This window comes from Paroedura picta, chromosome 8 (genome assembly GCF_049243985.1).
Source record: "Paroedura picta isolate Pp20150507F chromosome 8, Ppicta_v3.0, whole genome shotgun sequence".
Lineage (NCBI taxonomy): Eukaryota > Metazoa > Chordata > Lepidosauria > Squamata > Gekkonidae > Paroedura > Paroedura picta.
This window is the reverse complement of record NC_135376.1, coordinates 27,447,978-27,470,133: the sequence shown is the minus strand read 5'-3', so window position 1 is coordinate 27,470,133 and position 22,156 is coordinate 27,447,978. Positions and strand designations below refer to the sequence as shown.

Here is a 22,156-nt window from a genome sequence, read left to right as displayed (position 1 = left end):
AAGAGTAAGAAAGATAAACTAGTCTCAAGTTTGAATCAAAATGGGGAAATTCTGCCTTAAACTGTTAGATCTGTTGTAAACAGCATCAGTTCCAGCAGTTTGGTATCCTTGGTGAAGTTTTTAATAATTTTAAATGTGAGCACTTAAGGCTATGAATAACTGTCTATTGCTAGCAGAATTGTGTTCTTTTTAACAATAGCCCATTCTATTGAACTTGCTTTTAAAAAACTAAGGAGGTTATTTTGCATACTTCCTTTCATATGCTCCAAATTAAAAATGCCTTAGTGATACATATACAGAAGAAGAGTTGGTTCTTGTATGCGCTTTTCTCTACCCGAAGGAGTCTCATTGACCTTCCCTTTCCTCTCCCCACAATGGACACACTGTGAGGTAGGTGAGGCTGAGAGAACCCTGATATTATTGCTCCGTCAGCTTTATCAATGCTGTAGCGAGCCCAAGGTCACCCAGCTGGCTGCATGTGGGGGAGTGGGGAATCAAACCCAACTCGCCAGATTAGAAGTCTGCATTCCTAACCACTACACCAAGCTGGCTCTCCCCAAGATAAAGAATTAGATGTCCTTGGTTGGCTTTTGTTGTCATTGACAAATTCTATAGCAGCAGTTTACAGGACCCATGTATGGGAGAGAGAAAACAAAGCTCTTGTTGTTCATCTCCAGTCTTCTGCGCAGTCCCGCATTGGGACTGCGCTTGCGCAGGCCAGCCACCAGAGATTCTCTTACAGCTATTCTGGTGCTTTTTTAATACTCCAGGGGGAGCCCCTCCCCTGCAGAACTCATTAGAGAACGTTTCCTGCCCGACAGTCCCCCCCTTCCATCAGTCCTTTCTTCGCTACTGCAGGATTTGGATGTGCTTCTCTTCATCTCTGATCTTACTGAATTTGTTCCTAGGACTACTGGATTCTTTCCCTTGGTAAAGAAATGTCACAGAAAGCTTTATTTTTTTAAATGTACCCAATGTAGTACCAACATAACTAAATTAGATGAACTTCTCCTTTGCAGTTTCTGTGTGGGTGAGGATTATGACATTACCATGTGTGAAATTTGTCTTCAGTGTACCCCCAAAGCCTACTCAGATTGAGCTGCACAGCTCAAGGTGAGCTTATAGGAAAGGTGCTCATGCTGTAATAGTGTGGTAGCAAAGGTTTCTGCCCCAGTGGAGCATAATCAGTCCCTGCCATCAAAATCACCAGTTAGAGCTGACCACCTTATGGGCTTGCCTTCCAGCAAATCAGTTCCATCGGTACTGGGTACAGAACCAAAGCATTGGGCCAGATCACTGGTCCATTCAGCTGAGTGATGCACATCTGAACCACCACCTCAAAAGGACCATTCCATATCAAGGCACAAAGGAAAGCATTGTTGTGCTTCTAAGATACTTCTGGAACCAAACAGTTTGTCGGTTCCAGTTCAAATGCTTTTGGTTTCTTTGAAACAGACTGAAATTCCTCCGCTGCAAATGCCTTCACTGCATATCTCTCTGATATATTCTGGGTCCAAAGGTGAAATAGATAATAGCCACCATCTGTTGATAGTTCCTAGTCAACCACCCAAACCTTCATAATCAACACTGGCAGTTTGATGCCCCCATCCTCGTGGCAACACTGTCCCTGTTACTTTCCATCTCTCAGATCATAAGATTGGAGTGACTGGCAAACATGAAGGGTTCCTCCAGAACTGAGACCCTCTTTTTCAAGGGACCCAGAAACTGTGGTTCTATCAGTTTGATACTCTTCTACAGGCTCTAATCAACACCTTGTGGGACATTTGGATTCTGATGATGTAGTGTCAAGGGCTGACTCCCCTTCTGGCTGAGTATCAGCTCTGCCATCATATCCCTCCCCCGATGATGAAGAAGAAGAGTTGGTTCTTATATGCTGCTTGTCTTTACCAGAAGGAGTCTCAAAACTGCTTATACTCACCTTCCCTTTCCGCTCCCCACAACAGACACCCTTGGAAGGTAGGTGAGGCTGAGAGAGCCCTGATATTACTACTTCGTCAGGACAGCTTTGTCAGTGCTGTGGCGAGCCCAATGTCACCCAGCTGCTGCATGTGGGGCAGCGGGGAATGAAACCCAGCTTGCCAGATTAGAAGTCCATGCTCCTAACCACTACACCAAGCTGATGACCCTGTAGAGGATCTAGACCCAGTGTTGCCTGATGAGGAGTTGAAGCATTACACAGTACAAATGACATGAATGGCAAAGTCACTGGATATAGAAGTAACCTCCAGCAACCCTAAGCCTAGAGGTAAGATCTTGGGGAAGTTCTGTGCAGAGTCACCTGACGTAATCACCTTCTCCATCTTAGAGGTTATCACTGATATTTCCAAGGCTGTCTTGCAAAAACCAGCCAGCATTGTGGCCACATCCAAGACGGTAGAGATAACCTGTACAGGGTACAACAGGAAGGTCGTACCAATTAATTCTGCATTCTGCAGTTTTGCCCTTGAAAGTGCATTTAGCAGGCTTACCATTGGAAGGTCCAAGATGGTTTCTCCATCTAGTGTCCTAGAGTTTCTTGAAAGGGTTGTTGAATTTATTCTTCCCAAGACCTCCTATAGTACTGCAGTGGTCCTTGCGATTCTATCACAGCTTATTCTAGCCCCACGTGAGCTCTTGGGATCTTGTCTTTTAAGGCTGCATTTTTAGTGGCTGTCACATCTGGTAGGAAAGTGGGATAATTAGCAGCTTTGAGAGCTGATCACATGTTTATTAAATTTCAGACTAGTTATGTCATGTTAAGGCCTTGTCTATGTTTGATTTTCTTTCTTTTTTTAAACCAAAGGTGGTATCTTGTTTACATCTGTCTCAGGACAGTCTTCCCGGTATTCTTTCCATCCTTAGATGTAAAAAGATATTTGTTTTATCTGAACAGAACGAAAGGTTTCAGGCATCTCTGCATCAGATGGTGTGCTGCTGTAGTGGTTCAAAAGCGAAGTCAACATTAACGCAAACAATTCCAGATGGATAGTCTCAGTGGGCCAACCTGCCATGTCCTCTGGATTTTATAGCCCATTCTACAAGAGTACAGGCAGAGTGACCTCCTTGGAAGTTGTATGAGGAAAGGTTGAGGGACTTTGGTCTGTTTAGCCTGGACAGAAGACAACTAAGGTGATATGATAACCATCTTCAAGTACTTGAAAGGATGTCAGATAGAGGATGGAGCAGAGTTATTTTCTGTTTCCCCAGAGGGTTGGACCAGAACCAATGAAATTAATCCAAAAGAATTTTCAGCTAAGCATCCAGAAGAAGTTCATGAAAGAGAAGTTCCTCGCTTTGGGTTCACTTTGGAAGTTTTTAAGCAGAGGCTAGATTTTGTGGACTGATTTTGTGAACTTAGGCAGATTGTGTGTGGATGAGCAGAAAGGGTTGTGTCAGTGCTTGACTCTTGTGGCCCTTTCTTGCATGCGCCAGGAAATGCTAATAGCCATTTTGGGGTTGGGAGGCGAATTTCCTCCAGGCTAGAATGGCCGGGGATTCTGTTTTTTTTTTGGGGGGGGGCTTCATCTAGGCATCTAATTGGGGTCACTGTGGGCAGGTGCTTGTGAATTTCCTGCATTGTGCAGGGGGTTGGACTAGATGACCCTGGCAGCCCCTTCCAACTGTATGATTCTATGAGGTGTCTTCTGTGAAGGCAACACGTTCCCTCCTATCCCACTGTGAGTTTATGGGATGTAATTACATCTGTGACACTTGCGCTGGCTCAGGAGGTCTAAGGAAAGGGCAGGCCCTCCCCACCACGGGGTGGGAAATGGTCTCTAATGAACTTTGCAGGGGAGGGGCTTTCCTTAGCATTAAAAAAAATACCAGAATAGCTCTAAGAGTGCCTCCAGTGGCTGGCCTGCACAAGCGCAGTCCCAATGTGTACAGAAGACTCTTCTATAAACAACAGTTACAAGTAAGTGTAACACTGTTCTGCAGCTGTCTTGACATATAGTTCCAACTTTATACAACTTAATAATTTCCATCGACATTGAGGCTTATATGTGACTCTGCCCTTCATTAAGGGGCCAGATTTCTTCTCTGTGTCAGTCTGTTATTGCACAAATGTTATTCCTTGCTGCTGGAACACATTGTCCTGGTTTCTCCTAACAGAGTTTTCTAATAGCATTGAAAAGCATCTGTGGAAAATACCTTTCTCTATTTTCTCCTGTTCTTCACTTGACATTGGGAAATAATACATAGCAATAAATATGGAAGAATGTATGTGATTTGTAATGTAACTTGTTTATTTCAAATCTGCAAAATCATCCCCCCCTTTGAAACCAATGAGGTTTTCAAACCGAGAAATAATTCTGGTGTTTATGTATTTAATTAAACGAGAACATAACACGATCCGTTCCATTTCCCTCCTAGCTTATAATGAATCTGAGCAATCCAAGAGCATTCTGTGTACACCAGGAGCACTTTTTGAACAGAAGGATGACAAAAAAGCATGCCATTTTAATCGCAGTAGCCTGGGACCATGCTCTGGACTAGAAGATGTCAATTTTGGCTATGCCAAAGGAACACCATGTGTTATTATAAAAATGAATAGAGTAAGTACAATAACTGTTTCTTGGCTTAAAATGAATAGGAACTTGCAGTTAGTGAGTGGCTTTTGTGACAATGGATGGTTCCAAACCTCTCTGTGAGCAGGCATTCCTTTGGGGTGCCCTCCAGATGCAGCAGGCAACCAAACATAGAGCTGCTCTTAACTTTAAATAATTGCTAAAGATTTTGCCCGCTTCTGCTTTGTGCATTAGAAACCCTGAGTCAGACTGGCTATATTAAGATTTGTGTGGAGCACTTGCATACTGTACACCTTCTCCCATGCTGATATTTCTTGCTACTTAAGAACCATGTAACTTTTGTGCTTAAAATGTTCCAATTTAGGCAGTGTGTGCTTTGGCTACATGCTAGCACTACTGCTTTAAAATGCAAGAGGCTTACCTGGGTCACATGTGATTATCTGCCAGTTGGGCTGCGGTATTCACAGAAATGCCTCTTTTTTAATGTGTCTTCCTAGAAAAGAAGGTGAAGTCTTAAGTTGAATTCTTGAAAACTGTGCCACGGTCAAAGTATTTCCTTATTCAGTAGTTGACTGCATGTTATGTGACATCTTGCCTGCTTATGCCATCTGGATTCAGCCATTAATGTTACACGCCTAATCCGAAGTAATGAACTGCTGCTACTCAAAATGTCATGGGGAAGTGGAACTCTCTTGGGTGCTGTTGTGACTGCATTTTAAAATGGGACAATATTAAAATACCTGAACCTGCCAATTGCTACTTAAATTGTTTTTCTCCCTCTTATTGAAAGAGATGCAGCCTAGGGTTTTTTTTCTCAGCCAACTCTGCTGCAAACTATAGCCCCTGTCACACATGGGTTTTGTATTTGCAGGTTCCATAATCCTCTGCCATAGCCTGTTCCACTGACCAAAGGGTTTTTTTTCCCTTTTTCACCAGCACAAAAGTTGGCTGGTTTGAACCCATGGCATGAAATAAAAATCAAGTGCAAGCCTAAGGCAAAGTTTGAATATATTGCATACCTTGAGAAATTGTCAGGATGGAATCTGCTTTCTGAACAAGATTGTACTAAACAAAGGCTTTTACCTTTCCAAATCTAACTGCCAGTGACACTAGCAAAAGGGAGATGTGCCATATATTCAAAGTACTATTTGAATAGGTGCGTTAGTGGACAATCTGACATGTAACTATTAGTTTGGCATGCTTGCCCATGCAAAGTGGCTCTTCAAAGTGGCAAGTCAAGAAGGTGCAAACTAAATGTGAATTATGAAAATGTTCAACTGTTAGGTATAGAAAGGGTTGTTAAGACTTCTACAATTATTTACTGTGTATGTTCCTGTAAATGTGTACTATTTATTCCATTAACCCAGAAAAGTATTTTTAAGAGTGTTTCTCCCCCCCCCCCCCCCGTGTTTCAGATAATTGGATTAAAACCTGAAGGAAAACCACAAATACTGTGTGAAATTAAGGTGAGAATTTGAAAATAATTATGAACGTATACTTGCCTCTTTGAAAGGGAGGGGGGGAAGCATAAAATTAACAATCACTCCCCATACTTGTTTGTTCTGAAAATTTGTATGCTAATTTTTCAGACCTGCTGTGGGCAGCTCAAAACAATAACATAACGGCAAACAGACAATAAAAACAAATTTAACAATTAAAAAAGCATATTACTCCAGCCAATTTAAAATATACCATACTTGTACTTGTTGGTATATTAAGAAAGCAATAGTGCTTTTGATCTTTGGCTCAATTCATAAGAAAGTAGCATTCATATTTACTTTTGTTTACTTTGATTTAAATTTCATTTGCTCCATTTCATAACAAACGTTTTTGTTTTTCCCCCCATGCTGCAAATGCACCTTAGACAATATATAAATGATGGGTAAGACTAAGCATTGAAATAGTTTAGAATATAAAAATCTTATTTCTCTATAAGCAGGTTTATCTTCTATTGTAGCTGTATATTTTAAATGAGAATCTAAATGCAGAGGTCCCTGTTCAGACTTAGCAAATTATTTCTGATTTTTGAAACAGGTGCATAATAACTTGCCCTCTCCCATATATGTGCAATATTGTCATTACACTTTATTATTTGCAGTCTAAATTACAATGTTACCATGCATGTCCTCAACTGATTTGGAGGAGTTTTCTTAATATCGAGATTCTTGAAATGGGTTTAGGTGCATACCTGGTTTCATTGTAACCTTCGCTAATGGTGGTGGTCTCACATACATAATCAAACCTGGCCAGAGAAGGGTTGAGCATAGCTTTTCCCAAATCCAAAACCAGAATTAAGTCTGAACCTGGCCTCAGAGCTGTTTCAACTGCGTAGTATTAAGTATAATTTAAAGCAAACCTAGTTTATTTATTTGCAGCAAAAAATGCACGACACCAATGGCTGTATTTGACATTTCAGTTGATCCTATTCTATAAATATAATTTTAGTCTGTTTTGTCTGATATACCAGTTTTTTCAAATTGCTTTCTGATACATATCATCCTGGGGAAACTGTGTCCATAAAGATACTGTACAATTTGGTAATCCTTTCAGTCTTTAAATCTGTTAATGCCATGTTAAAATTATCTTAATTCAGTTATTAAACTACACTGCCACCTTGACTTTTCAAATAAAATCAAATACTAAAAAATTACTGTTGTTGAATAATAATGCTAGAACACAGATTAGCATTTCTTCAGCCCTGAAATTACTTTTCTTGCCACAGAAATTCTTGTCGTAGATCAGAGCAAACTGTGAGCCAAATTCTACTTACTATATCCAATAGATAATTATTTGATGCTGTCAAAAATATGCAAGGGACAAATAAAGTATGCTTCTATTAAAAAGGGGGGAGGCACCCCAAATTCCTGTAAAAATGTCCCCTCCAAAATCTTAGAACAAGGCTTAGTGATTTATTATATTTATATACTGCCCTCCCCTGAGGCTCTGGGCGGTTTACATAGAACTTGGTGAACTGGGAACAGTACAGATAACTTAATAGTGTAAACAGGAACAATACGGTGAGGACAATAGAACAGTGTGCTGGAACAGTGGAGCAGCAGAACAATGGAGAACAGTAATTTAACTTCATTGTACTGATGGCCCTGTGAGTTGGACAAATTGGCGGTGGTTTTCAAGGGAGGAAGGATCGGGGGCCAATGGAAGGTGATTTGTTCAGGTTGAGCTCAACCAAATGCCTGGTGGAGGAGCTCCCTTTTGCAGCCCCTGCAGAATTGTTCAAGTTCGAATTGTTCAAGATTGAAAAGTCCCAAACAGGAAAAAGTGAACTGATGTAGTGAGATAATTTACCTTTGAGTGGCATTTTCAGTTGCCAGAGAAAGCCACGTAGATGCCTTACAACAAAGTGGAGGGGCAGGAAAGAACAGGAGAGCAGTAAGAGGATGGTTGTGTGGCGGTAGCAGGTAGGCTGCTGTGGCGGTAGCAGGTAGGATGAGCAGTTGGGAGAAAAGACCAAGTGGGAAGTTGGGTTAAGAGGTGAGGAGATTTTGAGGGTGGATGACTGGAGTAGAGAACCAAAGGTGACAGGCAGTCAAAGCAGGGGGGGGGCAAGGGCAGCAGTGGAAGAAATGGAATATCCCTTCTCCGTGTTTATATTCCATCTTGTTTATAGATTTAATTATCTGTGACATCACCTTTTAGCAGGAGTTTGTACTTTCTGATATGGCTTAGTGTTTCAGAAGAATAGTTATTTGTTCTTGTTGTAGGAGTGGTATCCTTAGGATGTCAATCATTTGCAATTCCCTGTTTAAAATTCAGACGTATTTTGAAATATTACGTACTGTTAAGACCACTCTAATGCCTTCTGTTTCATTGTGCTTGTTCAGATTCTTGGAGTTGTTATTGCACATGGTCACTACGTTTTTACTATTTAGTGAAGATTTAGCTTACTGAATTCTTTATCAGACTCTATCACTATTTTTATGTACAATTCCACGTGTTATTTTCTTTTCATTCAACTTTATACACATTTCATATTTATCCTCCAGAATCTCTGTTAATGCCTAAATAGCTGTCTTCTAAATGAATGGCAGTTAGCTTGCTCACTGGATATCTAAGGAGAAAGTTTGAGTCCAGGGAAGATCCAAGTTTAGGGTTTTTAAAATAATAATAATAATAATCCACCAGTGTTGTTTTGCATTTTCTTTGTGTACCTTGAACCCCTGTGAGTCATTTTAAATTCTTGCCACTATTGCTAAACTACTTATACACAAATGCTTGGGATGGAAAGTGGCAACCTTGTCCTGCTCCCTTAAAAAATATAAACATTTTGTCATTAACCATCATTTTAAGTGGCAGTATAGTATTTATATATATTGTGGCTGACAGTATAGCCAAGCACCTCCATAACTATTTAAGAATGGCCATTCTATCCTTCCTTTGCCACACAGAAAGGTAAGTGTCTTATTACTTTCTGATATAGCAGTTGCATTTTAGCACTATTTCCTAATTTTCCTTAAATCCTACACTGGGTACTGTATATACTCGCATATAAGCTCACCCTCATATAAGCTGAGGCACCTAATTTAACACAAAATCTGGGCAAATTTATTGACTCTCATATAAGCGGGGGGTGGAAAATGCAGCAATTACTGGTAAATTTACATTAATTGAGGCACCAGTTAAATGTTTTTGAATACTTGTTGTTAGACCACTGTAATGTGGATCCAGTTTGGTGTAGTGGTTAGGAGTGCGGACTTCTAATCTGGCATGCTGGGTTCGATTCTGCACTCCCCCACATGCAACCAGCTGGGTGACCTTGGGCTCACCACAGCATTGATAAAACTGATCTGACCAAGCAGTGATATCAGGGCTCTCTCAGCCTCACCCACCTCACAGTGTGTTTGTTGTGGGGAGAGGAAAGGGAAGGCGACTGTAAGCTGCTTTGAGCCTCCTTCAGGTAGGGAAAAGCTGCATATAAGAACCAACTCTTCTTCTTCTTCTTCTATTTCAAAGAAAAAACAGTAAACTAGCTCTGTAAGCGCAAAAGAGGGCCAGCAAACCAGAGCAGAATAACAGTACCCAAAGTTGGCAGCCTATTACAACAGCTACCAAACTGGGAGAATGGACTACTCTAACTACAGCTACAGTCCCCCCCCAGCAAAACACTGAAAGTAAGAACTGTAAAAATTAACTTTTAAAAGAAACAGAATGCCAAGAAGAAAAGACAAACAATGCTGCCCCTCAGAAAAAAGAATAAACATTAGGAGAAACAGTAAATCTCAAAACCCACCCCACCCACAGAAACCAAATAATAGTTTGGAAGAAGTGAAGGCAAAAGGAAACTGTTGCTGTCCTACAAGCAGCCATAGTAAGCAAGCTTCAGCTTGCAGGACGCTTGCAGAAGCAATGTAACGATTGGCTGGCTGGGAGCAGGCTGTTATTTCAATTACCGTATATACCCGCATAGAGGCCGAGGAGCACTTTTTCAGTGTGAATATTGTGCTGAAAAACCTGGCTTATACACGAGTATATTCGGCAATTATATTAATTAGTCAATGTTAGGGTCTGTTAAGCTTTCCTGTGCCAATGACATATTCCTTTGTTATTTATATTAGACTCTTACTCTATTCGGCCTCTTAATTTTCATGTATAGTACAGGGTTCTAACTTGAGAGAAGTGTTATGTTTTGGTACTTGTAGAAAAATTAATAGGTAAGTTGTACTTTATTTTCTGATTGAGTCCTTGATGTTCAGAGTAAATGGTAGGGGAGAAGTAGTTTATTAACAGAACTTAGGAAAAGTGATACAGAAATGTTCAGTTTGCTGCTTCTTTCATTCATAGCCATGAAATGACCCTATTGTGGCAGACCAATATCATTCTCAAATTATTTGGAGATGTCAGAGCCTTGAGGAGTAAGAGCAGTCTTTCTCAATCTTTTTACATTTGAGAAACCCTGGAAGTGATATCAGCAGGCAGCACCTTCCTGCGTGCTCTGGAAGTTATATGTCACCAGAAATGACATTACCCAGACACACCCACCAGCTGTGACATCACACTCCATCACCCCACCCTCACCAATGCCTTCCCTTCAGTACAGTTAAAATGAGTGTGTTGAACTCTCTGGACTCCAGTCACTACCATATGTGATGTGACTCAGCCAATAGGGAGTTTTATAACTGCCCCCCCATTCCACCCTGCCAGGTCCATCATTGGGCATGGGGGGGGGGGTGACATAACCATATACAATCATATCATCCAATAATTTTAAATTAAAATATATATATATAAAAATTAACTCCCTCCCAATTGGCAAAACCCTTCTGGGGCCATCAAGAAACCCCAGGGTTTCACAAAACCCATTGAGAAAGCCTGATTAAGAGAGTTGCCTACCTAATATTGGCTATCAGGTTTATGGTTGCACTGATCATCTGGCTTCTTTGCTGATGTTCTTAATTATGTTACACAAACTCTAAATGATGGGCAGGGGAAACAGCCACAGTCAGTCACTCCAATCCAGGAATCTTTCCCAGCTGTAGTAGTACTGATTAATCCATATGTAGGACTTCCTATCCCGTTATGGTTCCATTTTGGCTGAAGGATGCAATCCGTGGGTACATATCTCTGTGTATGTGGTTCACTGAAATTACAGGAACCCTGGTGTGAGCAATAGATGGTGTGCGCAAAAGCACATAAAGTTCTTCAGTTAGGTCAACATGCTAGAAAACACCTTGTTTACTTTGGCAGGGTATCAGAAGAAAGCAGTTCAATCCACTATCATGTACATGATGAGTAAGCTAAGAACCTCCAGAGTCTAGCATTTTAAAAATCTATTTCAGCTAAGTATAGGAATGGCCATCACACGTATAGCATGTTATCCCATAACAAAGTACCTGAAGTGATTCTGTTGGCTACTCCTCCTTTGCCAGCCTATTGTAGTTCTGAATGAAAGATGCACGTCTCACCTTGTGTGACCTAATAATGTTCACTTTATCTTCTTGTGCCTCTGTTAGCCCAGCAAGAATCTTGGCTATAAAACTGGGATCTCTCTAGAGGACAGTTGTTGCAGCTGGATTAATATTTTTTGTTGGCAATAAATTAAGTATTTCCAAACATTTATACTGTATGCTGGATGTTGACTTCAAACCATCCTTTGCCCTTCTGTAGTTTGATATAAAACAAAGGATGACATACTATAAACCTTTCAAATCTCTGGAAAGGTGGAACAATGTCAGTTCTTTGTGGCATGCTAACATAATTACACTAGCAAAGTATTTTTAAAAACTGATAACCTCTCACTGGTTATATTTGCATAATTAAAAGAACACATCAGGAGATTCTGAGAGGGATCTGTGTGTATGAACTTCAGAGATCATGAATTTCTGCCTGCATTTGAAGAGCTGAAATGTATCTCTAAGACTGCAGTTGTGGCTAATGTTGTTGTTGTTGTTATGTGCGAAGTCGTGTCCGACCCATCGCGAACCCATGGACAATGATCCTCCAGGCCTTCCTGTCCTCTACCATTCCCCGGAGTCCATTTAAGTTTGCACCGACTGCTTCAGTGACTCCATCCATCCACCTCATTCTCTGTCGTCCCCTTCTTCTTTTGCCCTCGATCTCTCCCAGCATTAGGCTCTTCTCCAGGGAGTCCTTCCTTCTCATGAGGTGGCCAAAATATTTGAGTTTCATCTTCAGGATCTGGCCTTCTAAAGAGCAGTCAGGGCTGATCTCCTCTAGGACTGACTGGTTTTAGCTTGACACAAAATATGAAGTTTGTAAGAGGGTGATCTTGGGAAAAAGCTGCCAAGAACAGCTTCTATGCCAACCCTCAAGTTTTACCATAGTAAAATTTGTGTACACACTTCAGTTGAAATACATCTTATTCCTTATTCTATGATCTACAAAACGGAGTCACTCTTCTTGTGTCACGAGTATCTTTGTGGATACTTAGTACCTCTAATAGAAGTCATAGAAAATAGCTTCAAAACAGGCTATGGTATTTATACAGGACCCATGTTCTGTGAGTGGCCTTTGCTCAAAGAACTTAACTTTCCTGGCCGCCCTGGTGTTCAGGGGCACACACACACGTTGGAAAACTGTTGAGTGTGACTGGGGGGTACAGTGGCAAAGGGGAAATCAGTCTTTCCCCCTCCCACTGGAAAGCAGGATTCAGTTTGTTGTATAAAGAGTACCTGATACCTTTAATGTTTTCTCGGAACAGAAGGATGAAACATAAATGAATTGGTCAGACTTCAAGAGGTATGCAAGATTCATTCATAGGAGTTCATGCATTCATTTCACCCCTTCTGAAAGGTGTAACACCTTAAATCTTTAAAAATATGCTACATGGCTGTACGGTTTCTATAGTTTTAATTAATGATGTGGAAATTTGTTGCACTTACAAAGTTGTGATTTCTGATTTATAGTTCCAATTCTTAGGCTGCTATCATCTTTAAAAACTGATTTGTGTCGTATATTCATCTCTAGGAAGAAAACAAAACACAGATAGCTTACTTTCCTCCTAAGGGAGAAATTGACCTAATGTATTTCCCATACTATGGGAAACGCTTACATGTGAGTATTTTTATATATATCTAATATTTTTAAAAATAATAAGTGAACTTCATTTCATCTGAAAATCTGTTGTCTTTGTCAATGGAATGATTTAGCATGAGGAATCTGCCAAAGAGAATTGCTCTGTACTTCTTTGAATGTGTCAAGTCAAGTTAATTTATGCAGTCACAGACCATGACTTTGAATGTGTTAACATAAATATATTTATTTTAGAGAACCTATTGGAGTCAGCTCACAAAGTAAAACCTAATATAACACAGCATAAAACAGTATAAATTAACAGACTATTAAACCGAGCCAGTGCATGAAAGCCATGTGAAACAGATTGGGGCACCATTCCAGCATTGGAAGAAACAGTTGGCTACTTCATAAGTTAGTGCTGCTTTTGATTTGTTGTGGCACAACTTGGATGTATGACAGTCTGGCTCCAGGTTTGCTCCAGTGGAGGGAGAAGAGTATGGCTTTGAACTGGGCTGTAATTTTTTTCATGCAAGTACAAGTTATTTACATCCTACCTTTCCACCCAATTATGTCACTCAAGATTAAAAAGACATAAAAATTCACGTAAAATTTAGAAGGTATGCATGTGTGTGAATAAAACAAACAAAAAGTGCGGGAATGCTAGACAAAAGAGAAGTCTTCATGCCCTGGCAAAAGACAATGATTGAGGCAGATAGCATCGAGCAAACTGTTCACAGCTGGTTACTGAGAAGTATTAATATAAATCCAAAATGAAACTTGCATGTCACATCTTATTCGAGTTTTCTCTAAAGCAAGTTTGTCTATCTTTATGCAACAGCATAAACAGTGCAGTTCTGTGTAAATATACATGGGTCTTAAAAGGCTTTAACTGTGCTCCAGATCAAACTGTAAATTTGCAACCTAATCCCAGCTTGAGATTTATTTAAACATTCTGCAACTTACATATGGCTAAACATGTATAGATGACACAATTATATTTCATAAGTGTTGTTAAGCCAACTTAAAAAAACAAACTGCTGTTCTCTCTCTCTCTTTTTGAACTAGCCTGGCTACTTACAGCCACTTGTGGCTGTCCAGTTAACATTTAACACAACCAGTACCAAAGATGATGTAACAGTTGACTGCAAGATCCATGGATCAGGCAATTTAAAAAACCAAGATGATCGTGACAAGTTTCTGGGGCGAGTGTCCTTCAAATTTCAAATATCTGGATAGAGGTCATCCATATCTTCACAAAGTAAACCTTTGGGGGTTGTTTTTTGTTCTGATTTTTTGTTTGTTTGTTTGTTCTGTATCAGCGGGACCTGCCATTCTGGGAGATGAAACCACCTTGGAGAAGCTTGGGGTGGAACATGGCATTCAGGGGTAGCATAATGTGCTTCCAAATCATGTTTTAAATACTTCACAAAGTAACTGCCTGTCATGATTTTGCCTGCGTTGTTGGATCAATGTACAGACATAGTTTGTCACCTTAGGGACCTGTAAATAGCCTCTGGAAATGTAATAATGGTGGTCTTTGTTCTGTTACAAAATGTGGGCTTTATCCCCAAGTGAGTGTCTCAAATGTAATGTGCTGTGCTATGTAAATATTGTATTGGTTTAACACTGGTTTAACTCTCATATCAGTACCAGCATACTTTTAAAGAGTAAAATATGAGAATTAAAACTGCCTGACCCAAAATAGTGAGTTGTGTTTGTGCAAAGACAATTTAAATCCTGTATTGGGTGGTAGGTAGTGGGAAAATATAAAATGGATTCTAAGTGTTAGTATTGATTTGACATTATTTAAGTACTGAACTAGTCTGTTGTGCTTGTCATTGTACAGGTATTGTGTGTACATGTAATGTTTGGTCTAGATTTGGTATTTTAGTTGAGGAATTGACTGTTACTGTACTGTTAATTGCTTGCTGTATGTGGAGCACAGATAAAACCAATACAATGTCACTTCTAAAACCTTAGTTCAGAACTATCAGTATGAAACAATTTCTTTATGATGTTTATGGTTTAGAAACCTGGTAACAATTGTATTACAAAGCTGCTTGAACGAAAAGACCTCACTATGTGGGAGTAGACTTACACTTTCCAATTTAAAAAGAAAAAACCCTGAATGGAGAAATGCTTGTTCAAAATTTAAAGCTCCGTAAGGATTGTCTTGATTAAACATTCCTTTGTTTAATTTATAAAGTTTCAGATGGATTTTATTCTACATCATTTGTGTTCAAATCTGTGTACGCTACTGTCTATACGGCAGTAAAAATCAAATGTTTTCAACTGTTTAAACTGGGCCTTATTATGAAATGAGCGTTTCCACTTGATATACGCCGTTTCCCCCTATTTTAAAAAGTGGCTCACAGGTTGCATTGAAACATCCTACCTAACACTCACCAGACAGGTGATTTACCAATGAGGAGAGGCACTTCTGAGTCCAGAGACTTAAAAGTTTTCCTCCTCCCTTGCTATTGTTATAAATCACTTTCTCAGGAACTGGATTCTGGTACATGTTCCAGTGGATTCAGGAAGGCCCCATGAACTTTGGCAGGATGTACAGGGCACCCTTCTCTTTCAAAAAGTCAATTATGCTGCATTATGGGTTTCAATGAGTCCATTAAGCCAGTGTTTCCTGTCATTTAGAACAAAACATGAGCAGCAGATGGACAGTTGAGCTTGCTAGGTTATGGGGCATATCTTTAGTTAGCTGAGGAACAAGTTGCTGTTTACCCTGCTGTGACTGTGAAACTAAGCTTAGAGTCTTTACTGTTGTATAAATTGATGAGTGGATTGCTTAATTTGAAGTCTGATAATTTACACATAGAGCTTTCACCCCATGGGGCAGGACCCTCAGGGAGGCCACATAGGCCCATGTACTGGGCCATGATTCCCTATAGAGCAACCATTTGTTGCTGCTGTTTAGAGTGACCTGCTATTAGTGAACATGTACCGACAGCAAAGGTGACATCCCACCTGGTTTCTTGCAGGCAGACTGCGAAGCAGCAGAAAGGGAAAGCAAAGTCAACACTGAAGATTCCTGCATGGCTCAATTGCCTTTTTCCTTTCTATAGTACACCACCTTGTGTTCAGCTTGTATCCTGGCCTTGGTTCTCACTACTGCGTAGGTTCTTCTCCACACATGACTCTGGTGCTACGCAACTCAAATGACTTGCTTGTGGTTCTATTGGTCCTAGTTCTGGAAAGGATGAAGGCCATAAATTCATAATACACAGGGATGGTAACTTTATTCCTGACACTTAAAAAGGCTCCCATTTATTTGACCTATATGGAAATAATAATAATAATAATTATTATTATTATATTTATATTTATACCCCGCCTCCCCCCGAAGGCTTTATTTAGGCTAATGGACTATGCTCATAAGAGAGCCTCTTGTGGCGCAGAGTGGTAAGGCAGCCGTCTGAAAGCTTTGCCCATGAGGCTGGGAGTTCAATCCCAGCAGCCGGCTCAAGGTTGACTCAGCCTTCCATCCTTCCGAGGTCGGTAAAATGAGTACCCAGCTTGCTGGGGGGTAAACGGTCATGACTGGGGAAGGCACTGGCAAACCACCCCATATTGAGTCTGCCATGAAAACGCTGGAGGGCGTCACCCCAAGGGTCAGACATGACTCGGTGCTTGCACAGGGGATACCTTTACCTTTACCTTTACTATGCTCATAGACTGATACTTGACCTTAGATAAAGGTTGAAAGGGCAGTGGTTTTTCTAACAGAATTACATTTCCTAGACTTTAAGAGCAAGTGCCCATCATTCAGAAATTATACTAACAAACGGGGCTATACTGGCCAAAGCTATACTGTAATAGTTCTTTAACTCCACTAGCCTAGCTGCTTGATATTGGTGGATGATGACAGCAGGGAAGTTGCTTATCATGAGGAAAACTTCACTATATGGAACAATTTACTTCTCTTGAGGTAGTACCTTACATGTAGTTATCCTGTGAATGATTATGGTGTGAGACAGGATGGCAGTTTTCATTGCTTAACCATACTTGGTGCCCCACATGAAAGGCACCATATTGACTAGAGATGCTTGCAACTATAAAACAGGGCTTTCGGGCTGATTCAATTCTGGATTAGCCTTGTGCACCTTCATTTTGTTAATACTGGGTGCAAAGCCTTGTTTCAACAGTTATGCTGCTGGAGACGTATGAATACTGTTAGAACGCAACTTGTACCACTGCAATATGGCTTCTCCTGTAATAACAGGTATACAACTCCAGGGAAGAAAGAAGCATGCAGCAAGGAAATGCTATTTGAGCAACAGGTTTTTCTCGTGTCTAATAATAAGGTGTTATCATAGCTGGCTTATCAAGATCTAATCTTGCAGCCTCCAGCTGAGACCATGGTGTTGCTTTTGATTGCTATTTTGGAACAATTACCAAGCTCCAAACAAAGTTGTTTGTTTGTCATGAAGAGTATGTTATACGTATTTGAGCATGGAGAAAATGCATTCTCCCATAGAATCTGCCCATTATTTCAAGATCTAGGAAGGAGACTGTGCTCCAGATCCTGGCAATAGCATTAGCTGAGCTCTAGGTCAAAACCCCTAGAATGGGTTCAGAGGACTTGCACTGTCTTTGCATATCAGAATACTTGGCCCCCTTGGCTACAGTGATCCATGCAACAGTCACTTACAGATTAGACTACTCTTAACTCGCTCTATGTGGGCCTACCCTTATCTCTGACCCAGAAATTGCAATTGGTTCAAAATGTGGCTGCTCACAAGGTAATCTTGGAGGACCCACATCCAGCCTGTGCTGAGGCTGCTGCATTGGTTGGTTAGCTTCCGGATCAGGTTTAAGGGCCATCCGTGAACTGGGCCACACTTATCTCCTTATGCCCCCCACATGGTTCCTCGCTCTGCAGGTTTGAATAGGTTGGTTGTCCCCTGGGAAGTACACCTGGCTTTGACCAGGGCCAGGGCCTTCTCAGTCCTGGCCCTGACCTGGTGGAATGAGTTCCCAGAAGAACTAAGGGCCCTGATGGAGCTATCACAGTTCCACAGGGCCTGTAAGATGGAGTTCTTCCACCAGGCATTCAGTTGAGGCCAGGTTAGGAAGATTGGGTCCCTCCCAGTATAGGCCCCATAGACAGGACATTGCCAGGAAATTCCCTCCCATGAATCATGGTTGGTGGCTGCTACTACAGATTATGGATGGGTGGGAGGTTTATAGCTTGTTTTTTTTTTACTGCCAGTATTGTTTTACTGTTTATAATGTATTGATGTGCATTATATGAGGGTTTAAAATATTTATTGTAAATCGCCACAAGCCAGCAGGGAGTGGCGATTAATAAATATGAAAATATATAAAAATGTAGTCTTATTAGTAAAATCATCTGCCTCTATTCTAAGTGACAGTTTGAACTATGTAAACACAGGCTCTTCGAGCAAAGGCAACTGAAATACTTCTGGTTTCCTGAAATATATTTAACAAGCATGCTACGATAAACAAGTCTCTTTGACACAGTCCCAAGATCCTAACTGTACTGCTGTTATGACATTCTAAATATATGTTGTCAGACCATAGTATTAGCTAGGCTACTGTTCTCAAAGACTGATCCCCCAGATGACTCTGGTGTGGCCCTTACGCCAGGGGTAGTCAACCTGTGGTCCTCCAGATGCCCATTTGCTGGCAGGGGCTCATGGGAATTATAGTCCATGGACATCTGGAGGACCACAGGTTGACTACCCCTGCCTTACACCATGGTTCCCTGAATCTCATGTTTTTCGCTTACCTTCTTTTAGCTATCTTTTTACCTTGTCTGTGCATCTGCAATGTTCCATGAACATGGATTTGCTCTCCACAATCAATGAACAATCTGATATATTTAAAATGTCTTTAAATTGAGATGGTAGACTCTTTCCAGGACTGCCCAAGTTGGATGTGTGTGTGTTTTGTCCCCTCCTCCTAGCTCTAATAAGGAATTCTTGGAGTGGAGGAGAGAGACCACAAAACATAATTCAGATATCCTTGATCCCAAGTCTGGCCTTGAAAAATAGAAAAGAGGCTGGCTGTAAACATAGCACAGCTATGTTCTTTCTCTCAACGCACTGCCAAGTTTTCAGTTCGGGTCATCTTGTCCAAGAGTCTAGTGACTCCCGGCTCCTATAAACCTGAAGAATATCAAAGGAGCTCTGTTACAGATGAAATATATTTGTCCTCTCTGGAGTCTGGACAGTGGCCACAACAACTTTCTGAGACAGTAAAATAGGATACATATAAAAAATCCCACCCCCATTTCCCTAAAATTACCACTGAATCATCTCTGCTACATCATTTATTTAGGGACTGAAACAACAGGTATTGTCCTTGAGAGCCCTGATTAACCACCGCAGCAAACTTAAAAATCATTATCGCCTTACTCTTATCTCCATATTCTTCACTCCTCTCATTTGGCTACTAACTCTGCTATCCTGTTAGAAAAGCCTAACCAGGCATTGCTCAGTAGATGATCTCCCTGAATAATCTTGGCTATTAGCGCTTTGTTATGAACACCCATAACCAATGAGGAGGATCCATTCTGAACATTTTTTTCAGCGAACAAGAAAAACATTATACTCATTCAAAAATGCAAGAGACATTTCAGCAATACACTTGCCCTGTAACAAAGATTTAAACATGCTCTTTCAGCATTCTGCAGTGACCACAATAATGAATCCTGCTTTTTCAAAAGCAGCAATTTGAATTCTTAATTAGAGTGCTTCTGAGTAATTGTGGAGTACCAGAAGCCAAAACCATACATTCAGGTTAGGGCACTGCTCTCTGGCAGGAAGGCTCAAGGCAAGTCTTAAGCTGGTACTGATTTCAGAACATTCCAGGAAGTACACGCCCTGAATATAACTGCCACTAGATCCATATAATTATTTGGCTCATGCCAGTGCCCGTTATAACTGTTCCAACCTGCCTCCGCCTCTAGAATTTATGCACTGTGGATTAGGGCTACTCAAAGGAGAAAGATTTTAAAAGCACAAAATGGTTAATTAACTGGAGCTGACTCTTGTGATCGTTTCCTATGCTCCTTGCAGGACCCTCTCACTTAAATACAGAGTAGCTCTTTTAGAACAGCCACATGTATATTATAGAAATATAACCGGAAAATATATAAGGGAGGAAATCCAACCAAGTGTCAAAAAACTTCAACTGCAGATGTAATATTATTTAACAATATCTTTCCCACCACTCTCTGTGTGGAGGGGCAACTTTGGTATTTTGGGTTAAATGTAACTCTGAGATAATATTTTCCAAAGAGACAAAATAACAGAATTATTTACAGTATACTTTAAGGAAAATTAAAATGTGTGTTTAAGCTCAACCTTATTTCCCCTTTTTTCTTTACACACTTGTTTGGGAATGAACTCTTTTGGTCTCAATGACCGTTTATGCCAGGGGTAGTCAAACTGCGGCCCTCCAGATGTCCATGGACTACAATTCCCAAGAGCCCCCTGCCAGCATTCGCTGGCAGGAGGCTCTTGGGAATTGTAGTCCATGGACATCTGGAGGGCCGCAGTTTGACTACCCCTGGTTTATGCACTGGGACTTTTAATGCCCCAGCTCCCATGCAGGAGCACAAATTGGGGGCAGATGAGGTGCACCGGTCCAAATGCTCCCCTGCGTGGGTACAGGAAGAGGTGGGGCAATCTGCCATGACTAAAACTCCAGCCTGCAGCCCAGCATGAAACTTTCAGTGCATAAACGGTCAATGGGATGATCTCCTAGTCTAGGTAGATATTTAGAAGATCCAACTCATATTTTCACAGGTGCCTACAGGATCTTCAAATATGGGGGGCAACCAAATTATAAATGAAGGGGATATAAAATAAAGGATAAGATGGTAAACCCTTGGGAGAAAAAAGTGCATATGCTACAGAAATACTACAGTCCATTTGATCTCTGCATCCTTAGGTGACAGATGGGTAACTAGCAATGGCAGGTGGCCAGGATAAAAAATCCCATTCCTTTAAACTGAAGGAGAATGTGTGAAGATGGGAAGTTGATGCTTTTCAGGGCATGGAGTTCAAGAACAGGCTCTTGTATTTTCTGCAGATCAAACGGATATTAAAGTGACACATAGAAGACAGACCAGTTTACAAGCTAACAACCCTATAGGTAACAACAGACTTAATGTTTCCTACAAAAAAATCTCCATTATTGCAGGCACAGATTTTCTCAATGAGAATATAATCTCATGCGTACATATTAAAGAATACAGGGCTTATGTAGGTTAAAAGTCTGCCCTAAAATGCAACCTACACGTATCATACTTTCTGTGTAGGCGTCAGAACAAACACCCCTGCAATTTTGTTTTATTAAAATGCTCACTTGCAACACTAGACTTTTTACAAGTCCTTACAAAGAATGCATTCTTTGAATCTGGCACTTAATCGGTAAGGCTGGAGCAGTTTAACAAATAATAAGTATATTCAGATATTCCATTCTTGCTGCTTTGATTAATTAAAAATAGAAAAGGCTGAGCTCTTTAAAACTAGTGATTCAACCCAGGAACTTGTTGCCAAGACCAAATTGTGATCTCTACTACAAAGGCTTCATAACGATTTGGCATATCAGGAGAAATATTAGCAAAAAACAGTTTCCCAATTCTAAGCCTCAGGTTCCTCCCACCACAAACTCATTGTCTTACCCTTTGGTGCATTTTGCTGGTCAACCAGCCCAGTCAGCAAGCCTTACACTTTTACCCTGAAAGGCAGCTACTTGCAGTGTAGTGACTATGGGACAACAAAACATGCCAGAATCTACATAGTGGTGATCCAGCTCAAAGAAACACTAGAATTTGGGGGACAGGTACTATTTAGAGTCAGCTCTATAACTGAAATCTACATATATGTCAAATGTGTACATTTTGCTTTTGAATATAGCATTTTAATATACATTTCTGTTAGACTGCAGACTAATGGGTTTTAAAATACATGCAACTATCTTATACTGAATCAGTCTATCGGTCCATCCAACTCTGAATTGTCTACTTTGAAAAAAGTTCTCCAGGGCCTCAGAAGGAGGAATCTCTTTTTCAACATCTGCTGAGAGTCCTTACCTGAAAATGTTGAGATTCACTTTATGGTCTCCTACATGCGAAGTGTTCCACTAAA

At 40.6% G+C, this 22,156-nt stretch overlaps 1 protein-coding gene and 1 long non-coding RNA gene across 2 annotated transcripts in view; one reads left to right on the top strand and one right to left on the bottom strand.

Moving 5' to 3' along the window:
• The window catches only part of ATP1B3 (ATPase Na+/K+ transporting subunit beta 3), a 48,133-nt gene extending 32,909 nt beyond the window's left edge, over positions 1-15,224 (top strand). Inside the window, exons 4-7 of the mRNA XM_077348781.1 lie at positions 4,375-4,556; positions 5,945-5,995; positions 12,972-13,058; positions 14,085-15,224. Of these exons, the coding sequence (XP_077204896.1) occupies positions 4,375-4,556; positions 5,945-5,995; positions 12,972-13,058; positions 14,085-14,255 (491 nt within the window). The 3' untranslated portion in view covers positions 14,256-15,224. The remainder of the gene's footprint in view (positions 1-4,374; positions 4,557-5,944; positions 5,996-12,971; positions 13,059-14,084) is intronic.
• LOC143843150 (uncharacterized) lies at positions 2,282-11,118 on the bottom strand. Its single transcript, XR_013233477.1, has 3 exons — positions 10,878-11,118; positions 4,951-5,022; positions 2,282-2,679 (listed from the first exon to the last, which is right to left on the bottom strand). It is a non-coding gene; the product is annotated as an uncharacterized LOC143843150 (long non-coding RNA).
• Positions 15,225-22,156: the final 6,932 nt, after the last annotated feature.